Source organism: Bidens hawaiensis, unplaced genomic scaffold (genome assembly GCF_021521415.1).
Source record: "Bidens hawaiensis isolate Kalapana, Puna unplaced genomic scaffold, B.hawaiensis_p1.1 tig00002343_1, whole genome shotgun sequence".
Lineage (NCBI taxonomy): Eukaryota > Viridiplantae > Streptophyta > Magnoliopsida > Asterales > Asteraceae > Bidens > Bidens hawaiensis.
This window is the reverse complement of record NW_027491127.1, coordinates 2,896,173-2,916,979: the sequence shown is the minus strand read 5'-3', so window position 1 is coordinate 2,916,979 and position 20,807 is coordinate 2,896,173. Positions and strand designations below refer to the sequence as shown.

The 20,807-nt window shown below is 32.6% G+C and overlaps 1 protein-coding gene and 1 pseudogene across 2 annotated transcripts; both read right to left on the bottom strand.

Moving 5' to 3' along the window:
- Positions 1-12,290: 12,290 nt before the first annotated feature.
- LOC143618834 (protein CNGC15b-like) lies at positions 12,291-15,905 on the bottom strand (annotated as a pseudogene). The gene is made up of 6 exons (XR_013151079.1): positions 15,880-15,905; positions 14,645-15,321; positions 13,741-14,027; positions 13,456-13,567; positions 13,133-13,369; positions 12,291-13,045 (listed from the first exon to the last, which is right to left on the bottom strand). The product of XR_013151079.1 is annotated as a protein CNGC15b-like (transcript).
- Positions 15,906-16,487: 582 nt separating this feature from the next.
- Positions 16,488-19,931, bottom strand: LOC143618965 (30 kDa ribonucleoprotein, chloroplastic-like). Its single transcript, XM_077091021.1, has 5 exons — positions 19,534-19,931; positions 18,644-18,745; positions 17,443-17,745; positions 16,764-16,839; positions 16,488-16,672 (listed from the first exon to the last, which is right to left on the bottom strand). Exons 1-4 carry the CDS (start codon positions 19,888-19,890, stop codon positions 16,777-16,779), a joined length of 825 nt encoding a protein of 274 aa, XP_076947136.1. The 5' UTR covers positions 19,891-19,931; the 3' UTR covers positions 16,488-16,672; positions 16,764-16,776.
- Between the last annotated feature and the right edge of the window lie 876 nt (positions 19,932-20,807).

The following is a 20,807-nucleotide window of genomic DNA, read 5'->3' as shown; positions in this document are numbered from 1 at the left end:
TAATAACATATTTAAATCATAGACCTTTGTTCGGTAAGGCTATAAATAATAATATTAATAACCCGGTGAATGAATTGGTGAAAGGTCTTTTCATATCAAATCCCTATTTTTTACTTTCCAAAATATTTTTATTAAATTTTCACAAACATAATAGTTATTTCAAACTCATGTTAGTTGTTTGTTTAAACAGTTTTTATATGGTAATTTTGTCAACTTTGTTTTATTGTTCCATTAATCTCAATATTGGTAACATGGTCACTAATGTTTATTTAAGAACTCTTTTTTGCTGTGAAGTCGTAATGATCACATACAGAAAGTAAATGTAACCATCATTTTGTTATTATGATTGTTTTACTGACAATGGCTAGGGTTTGATGACTAAATGCTTATTGTTTGTCTGATATATTGTGTGCATTCACAAAGGAAGGACACTCAAGGAATAAAAGAGAAAACCATTTTTGGCTTGTTTACGTGAGCCATTAAGTTAATTGAATCTTTTCATACATATTGTATTATCCATTGATTTTACAAATTTCCAGCACTACCAAAAGTGTGCTTACAAATTTCCAACACTACCAAAAGTGTGCTTAGTTTAGTCCGAACTTTACACTATCATCTTTTTCCTTAGCCCAAATCGCCTCAACTTTTCCTTATTACATCCTTCTAACCTTGAGAAATAATGTATAGAGGGTATGATAAGTGGAGAAAAGGGAGGTTGTTATTCATTGGTATGTATGTATGTACTTTTATGTAATAGAAGCACAAGAATACACTATATGTAAGCTAACAAAGTTAATAGAAACATAATGACACATGGGAGTTAAGAATGTGGATAGTCACCATAATAATGATAATAATAATCTATCTATAATAATAATAATAACACATGTAAACCATAACGTTTTGTTTTCTAAAGGATTGAAGAGTAATGTCTAAAAAATTGAAGCTTCATGATGTTGTATTAAGAGCTTTAAGAGTTGATGATGGATACATTGACATACAAGATATTAAGTACTTCATTTACAAAATTCAGATAATACAATTATCTTAATATGTTGATTTTAAAATTTAATTAGGTACACGAATAATAAAATTTAATAATGAAAGGAAAAGACATGAAATGTATAATCCCACTTTAATTGGGTAGGCGTTTCTTTCAACAAAATAAAATGAGGCATTATATATGAATGAAGTACAAATACCAATTTTACAAATTTTCAACACTACCAAAAGTGTTTTTACAAGTTTCCAACATTACCAAAAGTGTGCTTAGTTGAGTATGAACTTTACACTATCATCTTTTTCCTTAGCCCAAATCGCCTCAACTTTTTCTTATTGCATCCTTCTAACCTTGAGAAATAGTGTATAGAGGGTATGATAAGTGGAGAAAAGGGAGGTTGTTATTCATTGGTATGTATGTATGTTTATGTAATAGAGCACAAGAATGCACTATATATAGGCTAACAAAGTTAATAGAAACATAATGACACATGGGAGTTAAGAATGTGGATAGTCACCATAATAATGATAATAATAATCTATCTATAATAATAATAGACAGAATTACAAATTTTGTACTTTAAAAAAAGCCAAATTACGGTTCATGTCCTTTTTTTAGTTTCCTTGCAGGCGGTGTCCTTTAAACATTTTTTCCTACACGTTACGTCCTTTACGCTAACTGAGTTAGAAAAACTCAGTTAAATACCTTCACGTGAGACGCATGTGAGGGCATTTTTTTCTTTTCGTCTACCCTGCAACTTCTTCTTCTTCTTCTTTTTCTTCTTCTTCTTCTTGCAGATCTCAATCAACTCCTTTCTCTCTTATTTCTCTCTCTACGCCACCACCATCACCATACCACAACCACTCCGACCATGGATTTCCTCAAACACCATCACCACCCGCCCACCACAGGTCCGCCACCAACCACCGCTCCATCTCCGACGCCGACTCCCATCTCCGACGTCGACTCCCACTCCGGTCGAATCCCTTCTTTCCAAAACCCTAAACCCCTCTCACACCCAGAAACCCACAAAACGACGGTCAATTCCCCTCGTTCCGACGCTGTCACAAAACCTAGAAACCTTCCATCACCATCACCAAACAAAGCTTCCCGGGACCTGATTCCCAAAACCCAGAAAGCCGAAACTCAGCTCCGACGCCATGTGGCACAAACCGTGGCGGCCGGAACTTAACAAGGCGTAACCCACGCTGTGAAACCTTGCCGGAGAAATAGTTAATTGTATCTGGTCCAATCAAGTTAAGAAACGAATTAACGTAAAGGGTATGATTATCTTGAGTCTTGTAAGCTTTCTTGATCATAAAGATTGCAACTTGAGGGTTAATTGGATTGAAATTGAATTGGGGGTTTTGAAACCCTAAGGTGTATACAGCGGTGTTTACAGTTGATTGAGATCTGCAAGAAGAAGAAGAAGAAGAAGAAGAAGAAGAAGAAGAAGAAGAAGTTGCAGGGTAGACGAAAAGACAAAAATGCCCTCACATGCGTCTCACGTGAGGGTATTTAACTGGGTTTTTCTAACCCAGTTAGCGTAAAGGACATAACGTGTAGGAAAAAAATGTTTAAAGGACACCGCCTGCAAGGAAAGGACACGAACCGTAATTTGGCTTTTTTTAAAGGACAAAATTTGTAATTGGGTCATAATAATAATAATAACACGTGTAAACCATAACTTTTGGTTTTCTAAAGGATTGAAGAGTAATGTCTCAAAAATTAAAGCTTCATGATGTTGTACTAAGAGCTTTAAGAGTTGATTGATACATTGACAAATTACTTTTCTTGCCCTATTATGAAATGTCCGTTTTGTCCTCGCCATCTAATTGTGAAATTATCATGAATGTCCATCACTCTTCCTTTATATATAATATAGATAGGGATATAATATGCGAAGCACACTCTCCTAACGAAGCACGTTCAAACCACGTAACTCTATTATTTTCATGTAATAAAACATTTATATATAAAAAAAAATCAAATCTAATGTCATACACCATGGTTGTTTTTTCATACTCTCATCATTGATTTCAGTTAGATCGTTTTATTCAAGCAACTATACTTTAAGTGACTATAACTAAATTGTCAAATTAGAAAACTACCAATTTCTTTTAGAAAGAAGCAAATAATAAAGTCTGGGGTAACCCAATGGCTAAAGAAGATCATATATGCTCGTGATCGCAGATAGTGTTGGGTAAGCCCAAGCCCATAATCTTTTGTTCAGGAAAAAACTTACCGCTTGAAGACTCATTACAGTAAAACCTGGTTAAAATTGGATTCAAACTTCAGACCTTACGATATTCATCTCAAATCTTCATTGCTACACCAATACCTATTGAGTTAAAGCACATGTTAGTTATATTTTTCTTAATTAAATATTAATCCACTATTGGAATGAGGAATGGAGAATGGAAGAAGCTCATTCTTATTGGTGTATCTTTTGTTCATAAAACAACACTCGTTCTTATTTTGTATTCATTGTAACAGCCTCCAAAAACACCCTATATACGAGTGTTGTTTTATGGATGTTTTATACTGTTGATTATATTTTTGGTGTATCTTTAGTTACATAAAACATACAACATGTTCATAATTAAAAGTAAATTAAAAAAAGGAGTCAAGGACTATTGATTAAACTATTGTACATAAAACATGTTCATAGTTTTTGTACAAAAGTTCCTTAGACCTTAGTTCATAGTCACATAATATATCCATCAAAATGAAAATATTCACAAGTCAATAGTTAAAACAAGGACTATATGAGACCTTTAAACATACTTGGGGACATTTTTTGTAACCTTTTGTTAGTGGAAGTGTGGCAACCGATGAGACACTTTGGCTTCATTAGGTTTCTAAAGTGGTGAAAAAGCATTTGCTGGTCTCTACCAGAAATGATACGTAATAAATTCAAACGTACAATAAATATATTGGAAGCATTATTTCATAACTAATAATAACATGGTCATAATGAATTGAATATCCTTAACTAAGTTAAGGCATCTATGAACACACTTTTAAACTTTTTTCGATCGGCACTTAGACATCAATCGTCGTGTCATCAAAAGACTATGCCATTCATCCAAAATTATGGTATGCACACGCGTGTGAGGGCACTTCACGCCCTATAGGCTACTCACTTGTTCCTTATAGATAAGGAAACAATGTCAGATGTCCTATAATTGTAGCTTCGTTTTGGTCAAGTTGTGCTTCATTGCGAAGCTCTCACATCGGAGAATGCAAACCTTAAAAATAATGATTTAATTAATAATAATTGCATAATGTTAAAAATCATACTTTCACTAATCCCTCACATGAATGGAGATCGATTAAAGTTACACGTATCACATATTTAATGTTATACACGTTTATCCGCATGTTCAGCTACTCACAGTGATACACGTTTCGTCCAGTAATCACAAGCACCCTTGTGGATCAAATTTTCCTCTATGAATCAAGTACTCATTGTGAATCTTTGGCCTCATTAAGAAACACGAGGGGTTACAACTGTTGTTCAATCAGCTTAACATGAATTAAAATATGGTCAAAATATGAGTGAAAAACGAGTAAACGACAAACAAATATGGAGGATTTAAGAGCAAGCTTGAAATCCAAAACTTTTGTGACACAAATCAAGCATTTAAGTGGTAGCCAACACTTGTTTTTTAGGACACAAAGCAGTCAACACACACATTGTCAACATATTAGAATGTTGGGTTCTAACACTTGTGTTCTTTTAAGTTATTACGTAATTAGACTATGTTCTTATAAGTTATTACGTAATTAGACTATGTGTTATAGAAAGGTGGGGGTGTCACTCCTTGCCAGCTCACCATCTTCTCAAGGATTAAACCATTTCATCAAATTGTTAACGGGTGCCAAACACAAAATTTCTCCACTAGGCGCCATGGTAGTAACGAAGTAAAGGGCTCAAGTGTGAAGCTAACTAAAAACCAACCAATCTAATTAACCAATTCATATTTTTATATATAAAAAAAAGTAAAGATGATATTGTGTTGTTAGGTAAACCATTTGAGATGTTAGTTAATCCTTACCATCTACGTGTCAGTGACTTGGTATCACTTTTGATTAAATAACCATCAATCTCAACACGTGGTTTTAGAAAGAATTACCATGAAAAATAATGAATAAATATTTAGTTATTACGAGTAATTAAATTGTTTATTGATTCTTTTTTACTTAACCGGTAAATTACGTGTTAAATATGTTAATTGTTAAATCTATGGATATATATAAGTTGTGTAGGAAGAATATGGATAATATCAGACACTTTAATACCTTTCACAATCACATTCTATAAAAACATTTCCCTCCTACAAATCTAAAGTTACAATATGGCCCTCACGTTAACCTACACTTAAATTTTAATATCATATATACTTTCTATTTGTTTTTTCTTTTTATTTTTGTCCAAACACCTTTTGACACATTGACGCTCACAGTTTTATTATTATTATTTTTGTTTTACCACTATAAATTTTAATATATGGTGTATTATAAAATTCCAAACATATTGTTATGATATGGTTAATTTTATCTACATTTCAAATGTAAAATTGATTTAAAAAGAAGTTGAGCATAATAATGTACAATTCATCAAAGCACAGACGTCAAGCCGTCAAAACCACCTCAAAATCTCAATTTGTTTAAAACTTTTTTTCCTCAGTGTAAATTTTTTGAACTCCCTATATCTATTGGGTTGTGTGTTGGGGGGGGGGGGGGGGGGGGTTGGGCGGCTCTTGATTCTTGAGAGGGATTAGGTGGCAATAGAAAGAGCTACATATACTTCATTACTTTTAGTACAAGGGTCTTTTACTATTCAAGTGGTAAGGTATGTCATTATTCGCTGAAGAAAACATCTTTTAGGAAAGTGGTTCATGTAGCTCAAGTGGTTATACCAAAGGACTGAAAATTCTTGTGTCAGTGGTTCGAATCCACTTCTAAGCGGGCCAACAATCCAAAGGCTAGATTTTACAATTCATATGCAAAAGTAAGCCATAGTTATGTGATCGTTTGTGCTTTATATGACATTTTTGTGTTTCCTTGTCTTGACAAAGAAGGAAGATAGTTTTGACATGAAGCTTGCTAGGCATTAATGTTGAAATAAGATATTCTAATATGAAAACAAAGGTAGAAAGCGAACCAAGAAGCGCGAAGTCGCAAACAACTCAACCCAAGTGAGATTAACTTGGGCAAGAAGGAAACAAAGGTACTTTAATAAATCCATTTTAAGTTAAGCAACTCATCTTTTGATTTTCCATTTTATAAGTGATTATTTTCTTTAATAAAATTATTTTGAGATGTCTATTTTTCGTTATTGTTATTATAGGCTGTTTTAAAATAAGGGACCGCTTTCTTTTTATGACAAAACATGCTAACAAATTTTAAACATTTACTACTTTTCATGATGAGGCATTTTAATATTGGCGCTTTCTTAATTTCTATAACTTTATTATGACAATTATTTGGGATGTCATATTTTCTTTTGACGATAACTTCTGCAATAGGTCAATCATTTATGACCTTTTGGAAAAGTTTCCAATACAAGAAATTAGATACTTATTAATAAAATTATAAAATCATATAACTAATGTTAAATATTTGTTTATGCGTCAGCTATACTAGTTTATAGCATCTTAAAGCTTCATTTAAAAATAATCATTATCATTCTATTGAAATATTCATTAAATTATGGGAATGATACGATACAAATTTTTAAATTGTGGTGTGTACTCATGGAATGGAGATGATAATATTGGTCAGTGACCTATCAATAATCCAAATTTGTTGTACAAATAAATTTAGACTAATGTTTAAAAAGGTCAAACAAAAAATATCACTATACTTTATAGAAAAAAAACATTCATCATCAAATCATCTATCTATCTAATCCAAAAGAAAATGGCATAATGTAGTTTTATTAATGTTTCTTGCTCATCATTTTGAAAATTCATAATGTACGTATTAATTTCATGTATATGACATATACGTATGTGTATCGTGTGCATATTATGTTAGCTACATATACATCAAGTGAAGGTAAAGAATAAATAAAATTAAAAAAAAAACATGTCAATAAATTAGTTTGGTTGTTTTATGTACATAGCATATTAACCACTAAACAAAGTTTTAGATGGTTTATATTTGTTATACATGTTTTTGTATGTGAATAATAAAACAATAGTAATAATGTTAATAAAATAAAAGTATGAATACATAATAATAATAATAATAATAATAGTAATAATAATAATAATAATAATAATAATAATAATAATAATAGAAAGGACATTTTACTTTGAAACATAATAAATGTGAAGGCATGTATGTTGTAGTTTTCCCCTAACCACTTAGAACAAAAAGACCCCATGTAGAAGAAATACATGTCCATATGTAACATCTACAACCCCCACTTATGTCTCTTGCCCCCACCCATTGAATCTTGATAAATATGTTGGTGGGTTTTGTCTTTGTGGTGCTTGATTTATCTTCATGACTAAATTATGATCACACACATCTACACATAGTCAATGTCAGACTCATTATCAATGTATGTAAATTTTCTTAATTTCTACAAATACTTATACATGTGTCTTAATTTCAATATAATTCAATTGTATATCTAACTAAAATTTAATATCATTGTATATGTCCTTGTCTAAATAATGTTTAAAATTATTATCTATGTTCATACCTCAAAAATTCCTAGGTTCTACACTTCTACATCCTAAAGAGTTTTAAGGAAAGATTCCTAGTTCCTAGTAAATAAAAAACATTGTATTACATGTAAATGTTTTAATATAGAGATCCACAAATCATTATAACACTTTGCTTAAGAATATACGTGAATATACATATGTAAAAAGCGAAAAGAAGGTTACCTTTGATTTTTTCTTTTTCATTTACAAATCGTTTTAATCAATTACTTTAATATCAATGAATAGGGAAGGTATCATAATGCTATGAACGACGCAATGGAAATACTGGTTATAGTATTAGCAAAAGAACGTTCTTCCATGCTTCCAACATGCTGAGCTCTGCATTTTCTTGTACAGTCAAAAGGAGATCGATTTTTGTAAAAGATTGTATCATATATTGTAAATTCATTGATAGTAATATTTGTGAGTCAATATTATACAGAGAGTGACTTTAGAGTATACCAAATCAATATAGCTTTCCCTCTTCTGATATAGCAATGCACTTTCAGTTAATATTGGAAAATTGTGCTAAATAATTTCTTTATTCCTTTACTTGTTTGTCGTTGTAAAAGCTTTTTATACAACTTAAAAGTTTTAAATAGTTATATATGCTACATATTCTAGAATTTTATTCTTTTTAATTTGATAATATTCTTGCGGTATATTTTAAAAAAAATATAGATTTTTTTCCATAGAAGTGATTACATTGTTTTTATAACAATGTGTCTAACCCCATTATAGCGGTGTGTTTGAAAAGCTCACAAGTATTGTTTATTGCTTTGACGTGTCTAAAACGTACGACAATACCCTAACTTTTCAGTTTTGATTATTAAAATGAATTCTTATACACTATTGATTACAACAATGTGCCCAAACAAAAATGCATTCAAACTTCCTGTCTTATTCACTATTGTAATGTGTTTTGGTTACGCAACTACCATTATGCTATTAAATCGGTGCGTCTAACACATTATAACTGTGTGTCTGGCTTGCATTTATTGCTAACCGAAACACGTATACTCGAATAGGTGCAAGCAGATTTGTTATAACGTGTGTTTTAACAAAAACTGATTGCATGTTTTTTAAGTTATTTGACAAACTTTGTTATTTTGCATCCATATTGGTGAGAGAAACTTACAGCATGTCTTTCAGGTTGTAGTACTTATTTTCCATCATGAAGCAGCACGCAACCTCACTCGAAACCTAGTTAAACATTATGGCACGGCGCTGGGCTAGTTAAAGGAACATGCCAAGAGGGGAGGTGTTGACGCATTAGCCCCTTAGCACCCTTTAACATGAAAAAGAGGCGGATCCACTATCCTCTATCAATCACATGTACACACATGTCTTTTATTTATTTAGTTAAATTACAAGTGCTTGTAAAAACAAAACAAAAAGAAGAAATAAAGAAATAAAAAATAATAATAAGGGAAACAGTGGCGGATCCGGAAACTTTTTTCAGTGGGTTCATTGTTTTTAAATGCTCCAATTTCATAAGTTATAACATAAAAATTTTCGGGTTGGTTCAATGGTTCGGCTTGGGTAAGGCTCACCACATAATAAAGATACGGCACGATAATAAAAAACAAAGTCGTTATAAATAAATAAAAAACCACATAATAAAATTATGATGGTCTTTATGAATAAAAAAACTACTTATAGTGGTTCCCTACGAGTTTTTATCTTTTGAAAACGTTGCATTACATCTTCGACCAAAGGGTGGATGCCATAGACCGGTGACTAATTAGGACGTAAAGGTTCTACGTTATTATAGTGGTTCCCTACCAGCCTAACATAACTTCTGGAAGATTAAACATTAACATAATTATTCCGCCAACAAAGAGAGTTTGAAATCTTGAATATGATAATGAAAGGACTTCTTCACAACCACTCTCACTACAAACATATCCAGCAACAAATGAATAAGAGATTAACTATCCCTTAGCTTTTCCAGTAATATTCCAATGTAAAAGGAAAAACTAAAAAAAATTATGCTGTGCCAACAGCAAGCATCGAATCTGTGACCTTCAATTTGAAAGCCTGAAACTGATTCTCGCAGTCCAGCCACTCAAACTAATCCTCATTATAGTATATAAGTTCACTCCAAATTTATTAACGGGTTCACTTCAGTTTTTTTATATAGTCACTCTACTAATTTTTCGAAACTCATACATAGGTCCGCCCCTGAAGGGAAACACATAGCTACCTTAAGATAGTTACAAGGATGAGAATGAAAGACAACAAGCTACTTGTAGATCCAGTGTTAATAGCTAATGTCATGAATGAAACTTACAAAACTCTCCGAAGATGTAACTCATAAAGATACAATGAAAAACTTCAGGACATCTACCAAAAATCATTATTGTAACAATTTATATTATATTGACTTATTCAGTACAATATATTACTTCTTAGTTTGGGGAAGTTCCCTTTTAAAAGAAAGGTCAATACGAATGAATATATTAATTAATAGCATAAGTTTATAAGATTTGAAATATTTATTCCTTTGATTTTGATTTTGAATTTGACAAAATGAATCCAAAGGGGTCAAAAGTCAAAAGAGTGAGACACTACGACAACACCCAACCATTATGGGCCAACATGTACCTTAAAAGACCACATGCGCTAGCCCATATATGGGCCTTAAAAGGTCTAGATTAACTAAAAGATATTTTCTTTTCTCGTAAAATATATATGATATAATGTAATTATATCTTTTTGATATAATGTAATTATATTAATTAGATATTACATGTTAGTAATTTTATTCAGATAAAGTTTATCATTGAAAAGTTCTCATTTTACAATAATAAACAACTGATAATAATATTAAAGAAAACTTTAAGCTTTTGGAATTTGGATTGATTCTTATTGTTAGGGATGTGCAAATGGGTCAAACCCGTGAGACAGACCCGAACCCTTTTAGTGATATTCTCATACTCGGGACCCAACGCTATTGTAAATAACCATGTATGACTGGTTAGGGTCTCACGAAGTCACGGGTCGTGCAAGTCTTACCAAGTTCATGTAACGAGAAAAATGGCCAGACTCGCAAGACCTGACCAGTACCTAGACCCAGACCCGTTTAATAGTATTCTTAGGACCCATGAACTGACGCTAATGTAAATAACCAAGTCTTATCCGAATCAGATCTCACGGGTCTTACCCGGTTTATAGTCACTCGTACTTATTATTGATCATATATTGCAACCAACCCATATATGCAATTATAATTTTTCAAGTTTTGTTACTTCACAAACAATCTAACATACTTCAAAATACTTTAATAAAGCATTTAAATATATAAGTTAGATTATTTAAATCTCGTACCTAACTCTAAAATAGAGGTAAGACACCTTAACACCACACGATCAAACCTTTACTTTTTCTTTGATTCGTACCAAAACTTCTCTCACTCTTGAAACACATTTGACTAATATATTCCTAGGTTACTTTTATTGGTCATGTCAAACCCATGAATTTCCAATATTCATTGGTGGATTGGAACATTATAAACACCAAAATACTTGCTTGTGGGTTTAGTATCTACATGAATTGATTGCCTAATATGCATGCGGTATGTTTTTCAACTTATAATATCATTAAAAACATAAAACCATATATTTTGTATCTTATATAATATAAAGATTTGTGATTGATACTTTATTTAATGAGGAAAACACAAAAATAAAAAATTGTTTGGTATATTTTTATTACATAAATCAAACAATATTTTTACCTTGAAAATTATCTACTCAAGGTACAAAAATCTTTGTTTGCAGTCAAGCGAAAGTATATTTTGTAACCGCTTTATCCTGTATATCATCATTAATCGCCTCTTCACTTTGACAAACGATAAAAGATACATGAAATTATGTTGCATAATTACAATAACTTCTTTATTACCCAAGGCCCTCTCGTCTGGTGGTACCAAATTATTGGATAAGGCTTTGTCTTTTCAAATGATAAGGGTTCAAGTCTCGTAGTTGTCAACAAAGTTCAAAAACACAAGATGTCTCAAACACGATCTATATTTAACATATACGTTTATCTCGTAGACATACCCAAGACACGAATACAAACTTCGGATTCGGATACACCCGACGGCTACAACGAAGCCTCCTAAAATAACATACAATAAATTATAACATGTTTTATGGGCCCATGATCTGGTTCAAACATGTATGGGCTTGTTTTATCTACAATTTACAACATATAGCCCACATATCATCAATAGCATGGGCCCTGTCTCACTGGCCCATGCTTTGCAATTTGCAATTTTGCATGTTATGTTTACCATTAATAATCTTGTAAGTTGTAACATGAACATCTCTCAATTCTTTAATTAATTAAATTGGATTTTAATAAGAAAGGTATGTTTCATTGTTTTAAATTGGTTAAAATGTCATCACACCTACAATTATTATATGTATATGTATTTATACAACTTCATTATTTAAAAAAAACGAGTAATTCTTCGTTTTATATTGAATAAAAGGATCCGATTACAACAAAGAGACATGTAAGCGGGCAACAAGCTGCGCTGTCACCCATTTAAGTGGCAAAATGTTTGAAATCTTAAATGATGAAGAGTGAAAGAACGTCAAATGCATTGTTTGATCAAACTTATGAAACTTAATCCATCCTTTTAATTATTATTATCATCATCATCTAGGAACTCTGGATCCTTCGGTTTTGGTGGTATCGGGATTCGAATGCTATGATCATCGTCATCATGTCGCGCTCTTACACTCGTTGCCAATATTGATAAACCGGGTTCCTTTCTATTTTGCTTGTTCTTCATGTTATGAGTGTTGGAACCCTCTTTAGCACTAAGAAGTCCAACTTGTTTTCGCTTTTGGTACCTTTTCCAAGCCGCTTGTATGAAACAAGCGGCCCACGTTCGCCATTGGTGCGAGTGCACCCTGAACGTGTGCCTTAGTTTCTTGCTACGAAGCTTACGAAACTATGTGGCTACAAATCGTAAATGTTTTGAGGTGAGAGCAAAAGCTTCCACCTCAGAAATGGCGGTGACTGTACGTGTGGACGATGGCATGATGACACTGGGACGTGGGTCCAGTGCCCACGTTAGCAGTTCCTCACCACAAAAGTCTCCAGGGCCGATCTCGCACTGGTTCAAGAAGCCAGATCGGCCCCCGCCTGTAGTGTAGGAATCTAGGTGACCACACATGATAAATATCATTTCGTTAGTGGGGTCGCCTTCTCGTACTAGACGAGTTCCAGGTGTTGCGATCACGGGTCTTAGTCTCTCGCATATTGCATCCACGGTTCGTTCATCCATTTGATCAAATAACGGAACCTATACGAATTTTCATAATCGTCTTGAGGCAAAAGTCGTGTAGAATAAAACAAAAAAAAATAGAGATAGTATAACACTATAACTCACCCGTCTAATGAGCTCAGCGCGTACATAACGCTTGATGTCTCTCCTAATATCAAGAGGAAGGGCCTTAAGAATTTCTTCTTCGTCCACTCCTCGGGTTGTAATCCATTTGTAAAGATCATGTTTGCGTACACGTTCCCTTAACTCATGTGGCAAGTGTCTATGGTGCATCCATTGCTCGGTATCCATTCGTTTGACACGATACTCCTCTAGTCGTTTAGTTCTTGACTCGAGATATTGCTATTTTTTTAAAGACAACATAAAGTTTATTAAATCATTATGTTTTATGTTTTTAAACCACGAAACATTAACGAAACTCGACTTACTTGCATGTTGCCAATGAGCAAAGCGAAGAGCACCAATCCAGTAATCCCAATGAGTATGCAAAAGTGCGTTTCCGCTATAAACGGACTCGCTTGAAGTTCTTGGCCCGCTGAGCTGAAAAACACGAAATAAAAAAAAATAAAATAAAGTCACTTTTATTATTTCTATATTTTTATTTTACCTGCAGACATCCTTTACTGGCTTGTAAAGGGTACTACAGTATTACTTACTGTTTACAAGCCAGTAAAGGATATCTATCCATATATGTATTTAAAGTTTAAACTTACCTTAACCCTCTTAGGCCCCACCAAAGACAATAAGAGTACTTTTTAAAGAAATTAGCGGACGCGATACTATATCGAACCGCATCTTCAACAAGTCCATAATGGTAGTTATCTGGATCGGTGCATGCACTCGTGACATTACTAGTCGGAAACCATGCTTCGCGTCTAGGAAGATTAACATTAACACAATCAAAATACCGATGTCTGCATTCCGCTTCCTGGTCACATGTTTCAACCCAACATAGCCCTTGTCTCTCGATCGCTAACAGATACCACATCGATCCAATCACCTTCAAAAAAAAAATTAAGTCAGTAAATACTAGGGGTGGCAAATGTGACCCGTTGGGTTGAATGTGTTGTACTAAAATGTATATAATGGGTCAGAATGGGTCAAACTAAAAAACGAAAATGATTGAAACGGGTCAAAACGGGTTGAAATTTCTCAAATTTTTTTTTTGGAACGAGAAAAACAGATGAAACTTTTTAGTATTTTTACTTTTTTAGTTTTTGATTTATATTTCGAGTTATGATTTTTTTTGAATTTTTTAATGAGGGGTTTTTGAAATGATTCAAAATGAGTTTTTGAAAGCTCAACCCATTTTGACCAATTTCAAAAACCTCTCATTAAAAAATTCAAAAAAAATAATTAAAAAATCATAACTCGAAATATAAATCCAAAACTAAAAAAGTAAAAATATTAAAAAGTTTCATCCGTTTATCTCCTTCCATAAAAAAAATCTCAAGAAATGTCAACCCGTTTCAATCATTTTCTTTTTTTAGTTTAACCCATTCTGACCCATTATATACATTTTAATACAACCCATTCAACCCATGGGTCACATTTGCCACCGTTAGTAAATACTAGATTGTAAAACACATTTGGAACATGTTTTTGAACAAAACATACATGTGCAGCCAACATAAACAGGACTAGATTATAAGCAGCCCCGACCCACGCGACGTTAGCCACTAGACCGGCTTGTTTTGAAATATGGGACCCGAGTCTAAACGTGAGATACAACCTTAAAACAAACTGTATCATGATGAAGTACAACAAGCTCGTTTTAGTGCTCATCATTTCCGTCTTGTCAACAATATGAAACCATGTCATCACTTGTGGAATCGGAAGCGTGGCCAGGAAGTCGAGCCAGAATTCACCACGAAGATACCGCTCGGAGATACTCGAAGAATCTAGAATCAACTCACCTCTTCCATACAAACGGGAAGAAGGCGCCACGTAAGCAGTACGAAACCGGACGTAGATTTTGAGTGCGTAAAGGATGTCAACGATCGAACGGATGATAGTGAGTGTGATCTTGAGAGTCTTGTCTTCATCAAGACACATGTCTTCTTTGGTTATAGGTAAGTAAAAGAATAATGGGTCAACTGCAAGTGGTATTTAAGGCTGCAATAAGAAACAACTGGTTCCATTGGTTTATGGCTGCGCCTCGTGGGTCGAGAACGGATTTGCTCGTTTTTGCGTAATCTTCCGAGAACACTCGTGAGAGCTTTTTCGCGAGTTTCGGGTCGTCTTCTTTTAATGATGGAATTTCGGGCTCGGCGGATTCCACATCAGCAGCAAATCTGGTAGGATAAAAGTTAATACCGATAGTTTTGACAAAATTTATAAATCATATGAATATGTGACATTGTGACCAGGGGTGCAAATAGCCGAGCTACTCGATAGCGGCTCGTTAAAAGGCTCGATCGAGCCGAGTTTAATCGATCTCGAGCCTAAAAATAAGCTCATTTAATAAACGAGCACTAGCCTGAGCTTCACTTATCGAGCTCGAGCCGGAACGCAAGCCTAAATGAGCCTGTCACTTATATAATTTTTTACAATGTATATTTAATAATTATTAATTAATATATATAATGTTACGAAAAAATAAATAAAAATAACTAAATATTATTTTATATATAAAACTATAATAGAAAAAAATATATTAAAACAATTATAATTATATAAAAAATAATCGATAAATAGTAAACGAGCCGAGCCCGAGCCGAGTTCGAGCTTCAAAATCCATTCACGAGCCGAACTCGAGCTTTGAAAATAAAGCTCAAAACGAGCCGAGCAGCTCGAGCTCGGCTCGGCTCGTTTGCACCCCTAAATTGTGACATAAGAAATAAGTTTCTAACCTGACGTATCGTTTAGAATTGGTCATTTTTTGCACACGGATATGCTGCAAGTTTCTTGAAACTGTTGATGATCTAAAGGCTAAAAATGCAACTTTATAGGCAAAATGAAGAGATGAAAAAGGGTATATTACTAATATTGGCAGCTTCTGCTGATTTTAATTAATGAAACTGATGTTCTTATATTTGTCTACTATGAGTGTGTGTTGTGTTTATTCTTTTTAATTGTTAAAACTTGCTACAAAACAGAGTAGGAAAAGATACAAAATAAGGAATTTATAGAATTTTAGATACAAACCAAGAATTTATTTCACTTTAAAGACTGCATGAAAGATACTAATCACCAGTGTTGTAAAAATCGCTAGGCGCTAGTCAGACGGTGGGGTAAGGACCAGCGTTAGTCGGGATTAATATGGATTAATCAGATTGAAATTTATATGTAAATTTTCAAAAACACATATATATTCCAAATTTTTTATGTAAAATTTTCAATTTTGACCGAATTTGGACAATGGCTATTAATCGCGTTGTTCAACAAAACAAAACTAATCCAAATAACAAACGGTAATCTGCGCTCACAAATTCACAATGACCATAACATTCTTCCCACGAAAAATCCAACCGAATGCAATTTGCATACACCAATATGATTGATTACAAATCAGTATATAGTTTAAAAGCATTCATTACAAAACTTAATGACACTTATGAGACCTGCTAATCCTTAAGTTACATAAAAAAATGCAGCTTCACAATAAGCATCATTTCACTCTTTAACTTGTAACATGCTGCACCTCTGTCATTAAGCATTCACAAAACCGATTACAACACCGAATTTAAAACATTGTTTAAAACAAATGTATGATCATGAGTTAACCGTAACGCACCTTTTGATATTTTTTAAAACTGACGCCTTTGTGGGGCTTCAGCAACGCTAACTAGAATATTTCTACCGTCAAGATCCTAAAACACAGTTTTTATTAAGTTTCATGAATTATATACAAATATATATATATATATATGTAGCACCAGGATCATGTGAGAACTATTTGAAAATTGAGAACCATTTTGGACCACAAAAAACCCAAAATAAAAAAAAATCATAAAACAAAAAAAAACGCAAAAATGAAAAAAAGTAAAAAAGCCAAAATTCTTATTTATCATCCCGGTTTCATTTAAAATAAAAAACCATCTCGGTTTAGCTAAATTATACATATATGTATAATATGTACATATATGTACATACATGTTTGTTTTTATACGTGTATGTACAATTTAAGGTAAATGATAATGTATATATGTGTACATTACGTAACTAGAGATTAAATGAAATTATACACATGTGTATAATATTTTTTTTATGAAACCGGAATGAAATATAAGAATTTTGGTTTTTTTTACTTTTTAAATTTTTCTTTTGTTTTATAATTTTTTTAAATATTTTTTAGAGATTTTTTAGTGGTCCAAAATGGTTCTATAAGTTCTCAATTTTCAAATGGTTCTCTTAGGATCCTTACCCTATATATATGTGTGTGTGTGTGTATGTAAACATGAATTATTACTTACAACGCCGTTTAATGAGTCGATCGCGCTATTAACTTCATCAGCCGAACTGTAAGTCACGAACCCGAACCCCCTTGACCTACCACTCTCCCTATCATAAACCACCTTAGCTTCCAAAACATTTCCTTGCTCTCTAAACAAAGTTTCAAGAGCAAGATTATCAACACTCCATGCTAGATTTCCAACATAAACGCGGTTCGTGTTGTCAAAACTTCTCCGGCCGCCTTCTCTGGATCCACCAAAAGATTCCTCTCTACGTGGCGGTGGTGGGCCAGCGTTAACCCGAATTGCTCGCCCTTCAAGCTCCTGTAAGTTCCAAAAGTTAAAACTAAATGACAAATATAAAGAAAGATTCTTGACATGCATTATACAATCTTGAAAGTGATAAATCTTTAAACTTTATTAATCGCAATTGTGTTTTATACAAATTAATATTAGCCAATTGAATTTATACAAAACTCAAATGTCAAATATAAATAAAGTTTGTTTGACATGCATTAAACAATCTTGAAAGTGATAAAAGATTAAACTTTATGTATCCGAACCGAATTTATACAAACTTACATAGCTAATTGAATTAAAACAAAATGGAAAGTTTGTTTGACAGGCATTTTACAATCTTGGAAGTGATAGAGCTTTAAACTTTCTCTATCCCAATTGAATTTCATACAAAAACATGCATAGCCAACTGAATTTATACACACTCAAATGTCAAATATACGGAAAGTGTGTTTGACATGCATTACACAATCTTGAAATGAGAAAGCTTCAAACTTTCTTTGTCCCAGTTGATATTTATACAAAAACTTACATAGGCAATTGAATTTATGCAAAACTCAAATGCAAAATATAAAAAAAGTTTTTTTGCACACATTAAACTATCTTGAAAGTAATAAAGCTTTAAACTTTCTATAACCCAATTAAAATTTATACAAAAATTTACATAGCCAATTGAATTTATACAAATTTGGGATGTGGAAAGTTTAAAGCTTTATGACTTTCAAGATTGGTTAATGCATGTCTAATAAACATTCTTTATATTTGGCATTTGAATTGAACTTTATACAAAAACTTATATACCCTGATACCCATTTGCCAAATATAAAGAAACTTTGTTCAACATGCATTAACAATCTTGAAAATGATAAAGCTTTAAACTTTCTACAACCCAATTGAAATTTACACACACAAAAAAAAAACTTACATAGCCATTGAATTTACTAACAGCTTCCTCAACTTCTTCAACTGATGACATTGTAACAAACCCAAATCCCCTGCTTCTTCCACTAACTTTGTCATATATAACCTAAAAAAAACTCAAATTCAATTATGTTGATTATTATTAGGGGTGTGCAAGAAAACAAAAAAACCAAAAAATCCAATCTGAAACTGAAAAACCCGAAAAAATCCAAACCGAATACAGTTTGGTTTTGTGTTTTTGTAAAAGCTGAACTTATGATTCGTTTTGGTTTCACATGTAATATAAAACGAAAAAACCGAACCAAGTTTCTAGATTTTTATTTTTTTTATTTTAATTAACTTAAAAGAAATTAATAAATATATAACTCTAATATATTTGGCCAAATATATAGCAGTTAGTTAGTTAATAATTAACAAAACTATTCATACCTAAATTCATTATTTTCAGCCTAACTTTTTTTTCGTCCTAAAATTATCATCGAGTTTTTGTAAAAGCTGAACTTATGGTTTGGTTTTGGTTTTGCATGCAATATAAATCGGAAAAACCGAACCGAGTTTCTAGATTTTTATTTTTTATTCTAATTAATGTATTAGAAATTAACAAATATATAACTCATATATTTTTGGCCAAATATATAATAGTCAGTCAGTTAGTTAGTTAATAATTAACAAAATTATTCATACCTAAATTCATTATTTTCAACCTAACTTTTTTCGGCCTAAAATTTTCAATCTCAAATGACAAAAACCGTAAAACCAAAACCGAAAAAACCAAAAACCAAAGTTTCGGTTTTCGGTTTGGTTTTAGCCCAAAACAGCACCATGCACACCCCTTACTATTATCTACAAAAGCCCCAAATTTCAAATAATAATAATAATAATAAATAATACTACCTCAACCATCTCCACATTTCCAGCAGACTCAAACAATCCAGCAAGAGCAGCACTATCCACACTAAAAGGCAAATTACCCACAAAGATTTTAAGGTCAGGAGAGAAGCTTTGTTGTTCCTGTTGATCATCATTATTATCATCACTAGACAAGTCTTCATCAACCTCTAAGCCAGTGGACACAGCAGCTACAACATTTCTGATGAGTCTATTGGGTTCAAAGAGCTTGAGCTTTGGGAATGGTTTGAAGGATGAAGTGAATAGGAGGTTGAGGGTACATGGGGTTTTGGTGATGGGTGCTAATGTTTTGGAAGAAGCAAGTGTTAGGAGTTGAAGAGAAGATGTTGTAGAGGAAGCCATGGATTAGGGGTTTAGTACAGGATAAGTTTTTGGTTGGGTTGAGAAAGGATGTGTTTTATAAGGTGAGGCCTGAGGGTGTTGATGGGTATTTGGGTTGACCCGACCCGGTTGTGTCTCATCTTAATTTTATGGTTTTGTCATATTTGGAAGTTACTTGAGATTGGCTTGTTAAAAAACTCGTTTAATAATTGAGCCGAGTCTGTCATTTATATAACTTTTTGTAAAAAAAAAGTAATAATTATTAATTAATATATAATGTTATAAAAAATAAATTAAATAATATATATTATTTATACAAAAAATTATATAAAAAATTTTAGTAATAAAAAACTGATTGATAAATAGTAAACAAGACGAGCTCGAGCTTGAAAATCTACCCATGAGCTAGGCTCGAGCTTTGAAAATAGAGTTCGAAGCGAGTCTAGGGTGTCATGTCACCTCATTTGGGCTCCTCCACTGAACTATACCCACTGGTCTAAGCAATTATTAAAATTTGAATTTGAATTTTAGTGTTGATGTATTTGGTTTAAAGAACGGTGGTCTTCGCATGTCAAAGTTGGAATACGACTTCTAAGAATAGCATGTTTCTTTGAGAAAAGAATTGAATTAAAACTGTAATGGACATGCTAATTAACTTCATTGAAAGAAATTCAATATTTCTTTCAAGTTGTGAAGTAATCTGTAATTCAGTATTTCTTAATTAGAAAACTGAATGTCAAATATTTTTAGCTATATATTACTTTAGATGTTAAGAAAGTTAAAGAGAAAACATTTATCATTTACTTGAACCAAATTGTATTTAAAGGTATGACAATTTTATACACGACAAATCATAAAAAGTCATCATTTTGGTTATCGTTCTATAGTCATACAAGAAAACGATAAAGTCTATAGACATGAGATACCCGACTCTACAG

Excerpts from the sequence above, each read along its gene's own strand:
- LOC143618965 (XM_077091021.1), bottom strand. The coding sequence starts at position 19,890 with ATGGCTTCCTCTACAACATCTTCTCTTCAACTCCTAACACTTGCTTCT. Across the intron at positions 18,746-19,533 it reads GAAATGTGGAGATGGTTGAG|GTTATATATGACAAAGTTAG; the intron begins GTAGTATTATTT and ends AGTTTTTTTTAG. Across the intron at positions 17,746-18,643 it reads TTAGTAAATTCAATGGCTAT|GAGCTTGAAGGGCGAGCAAT; the intron begins GTAAGTTTTTTT and ends TGGAACTTACAG.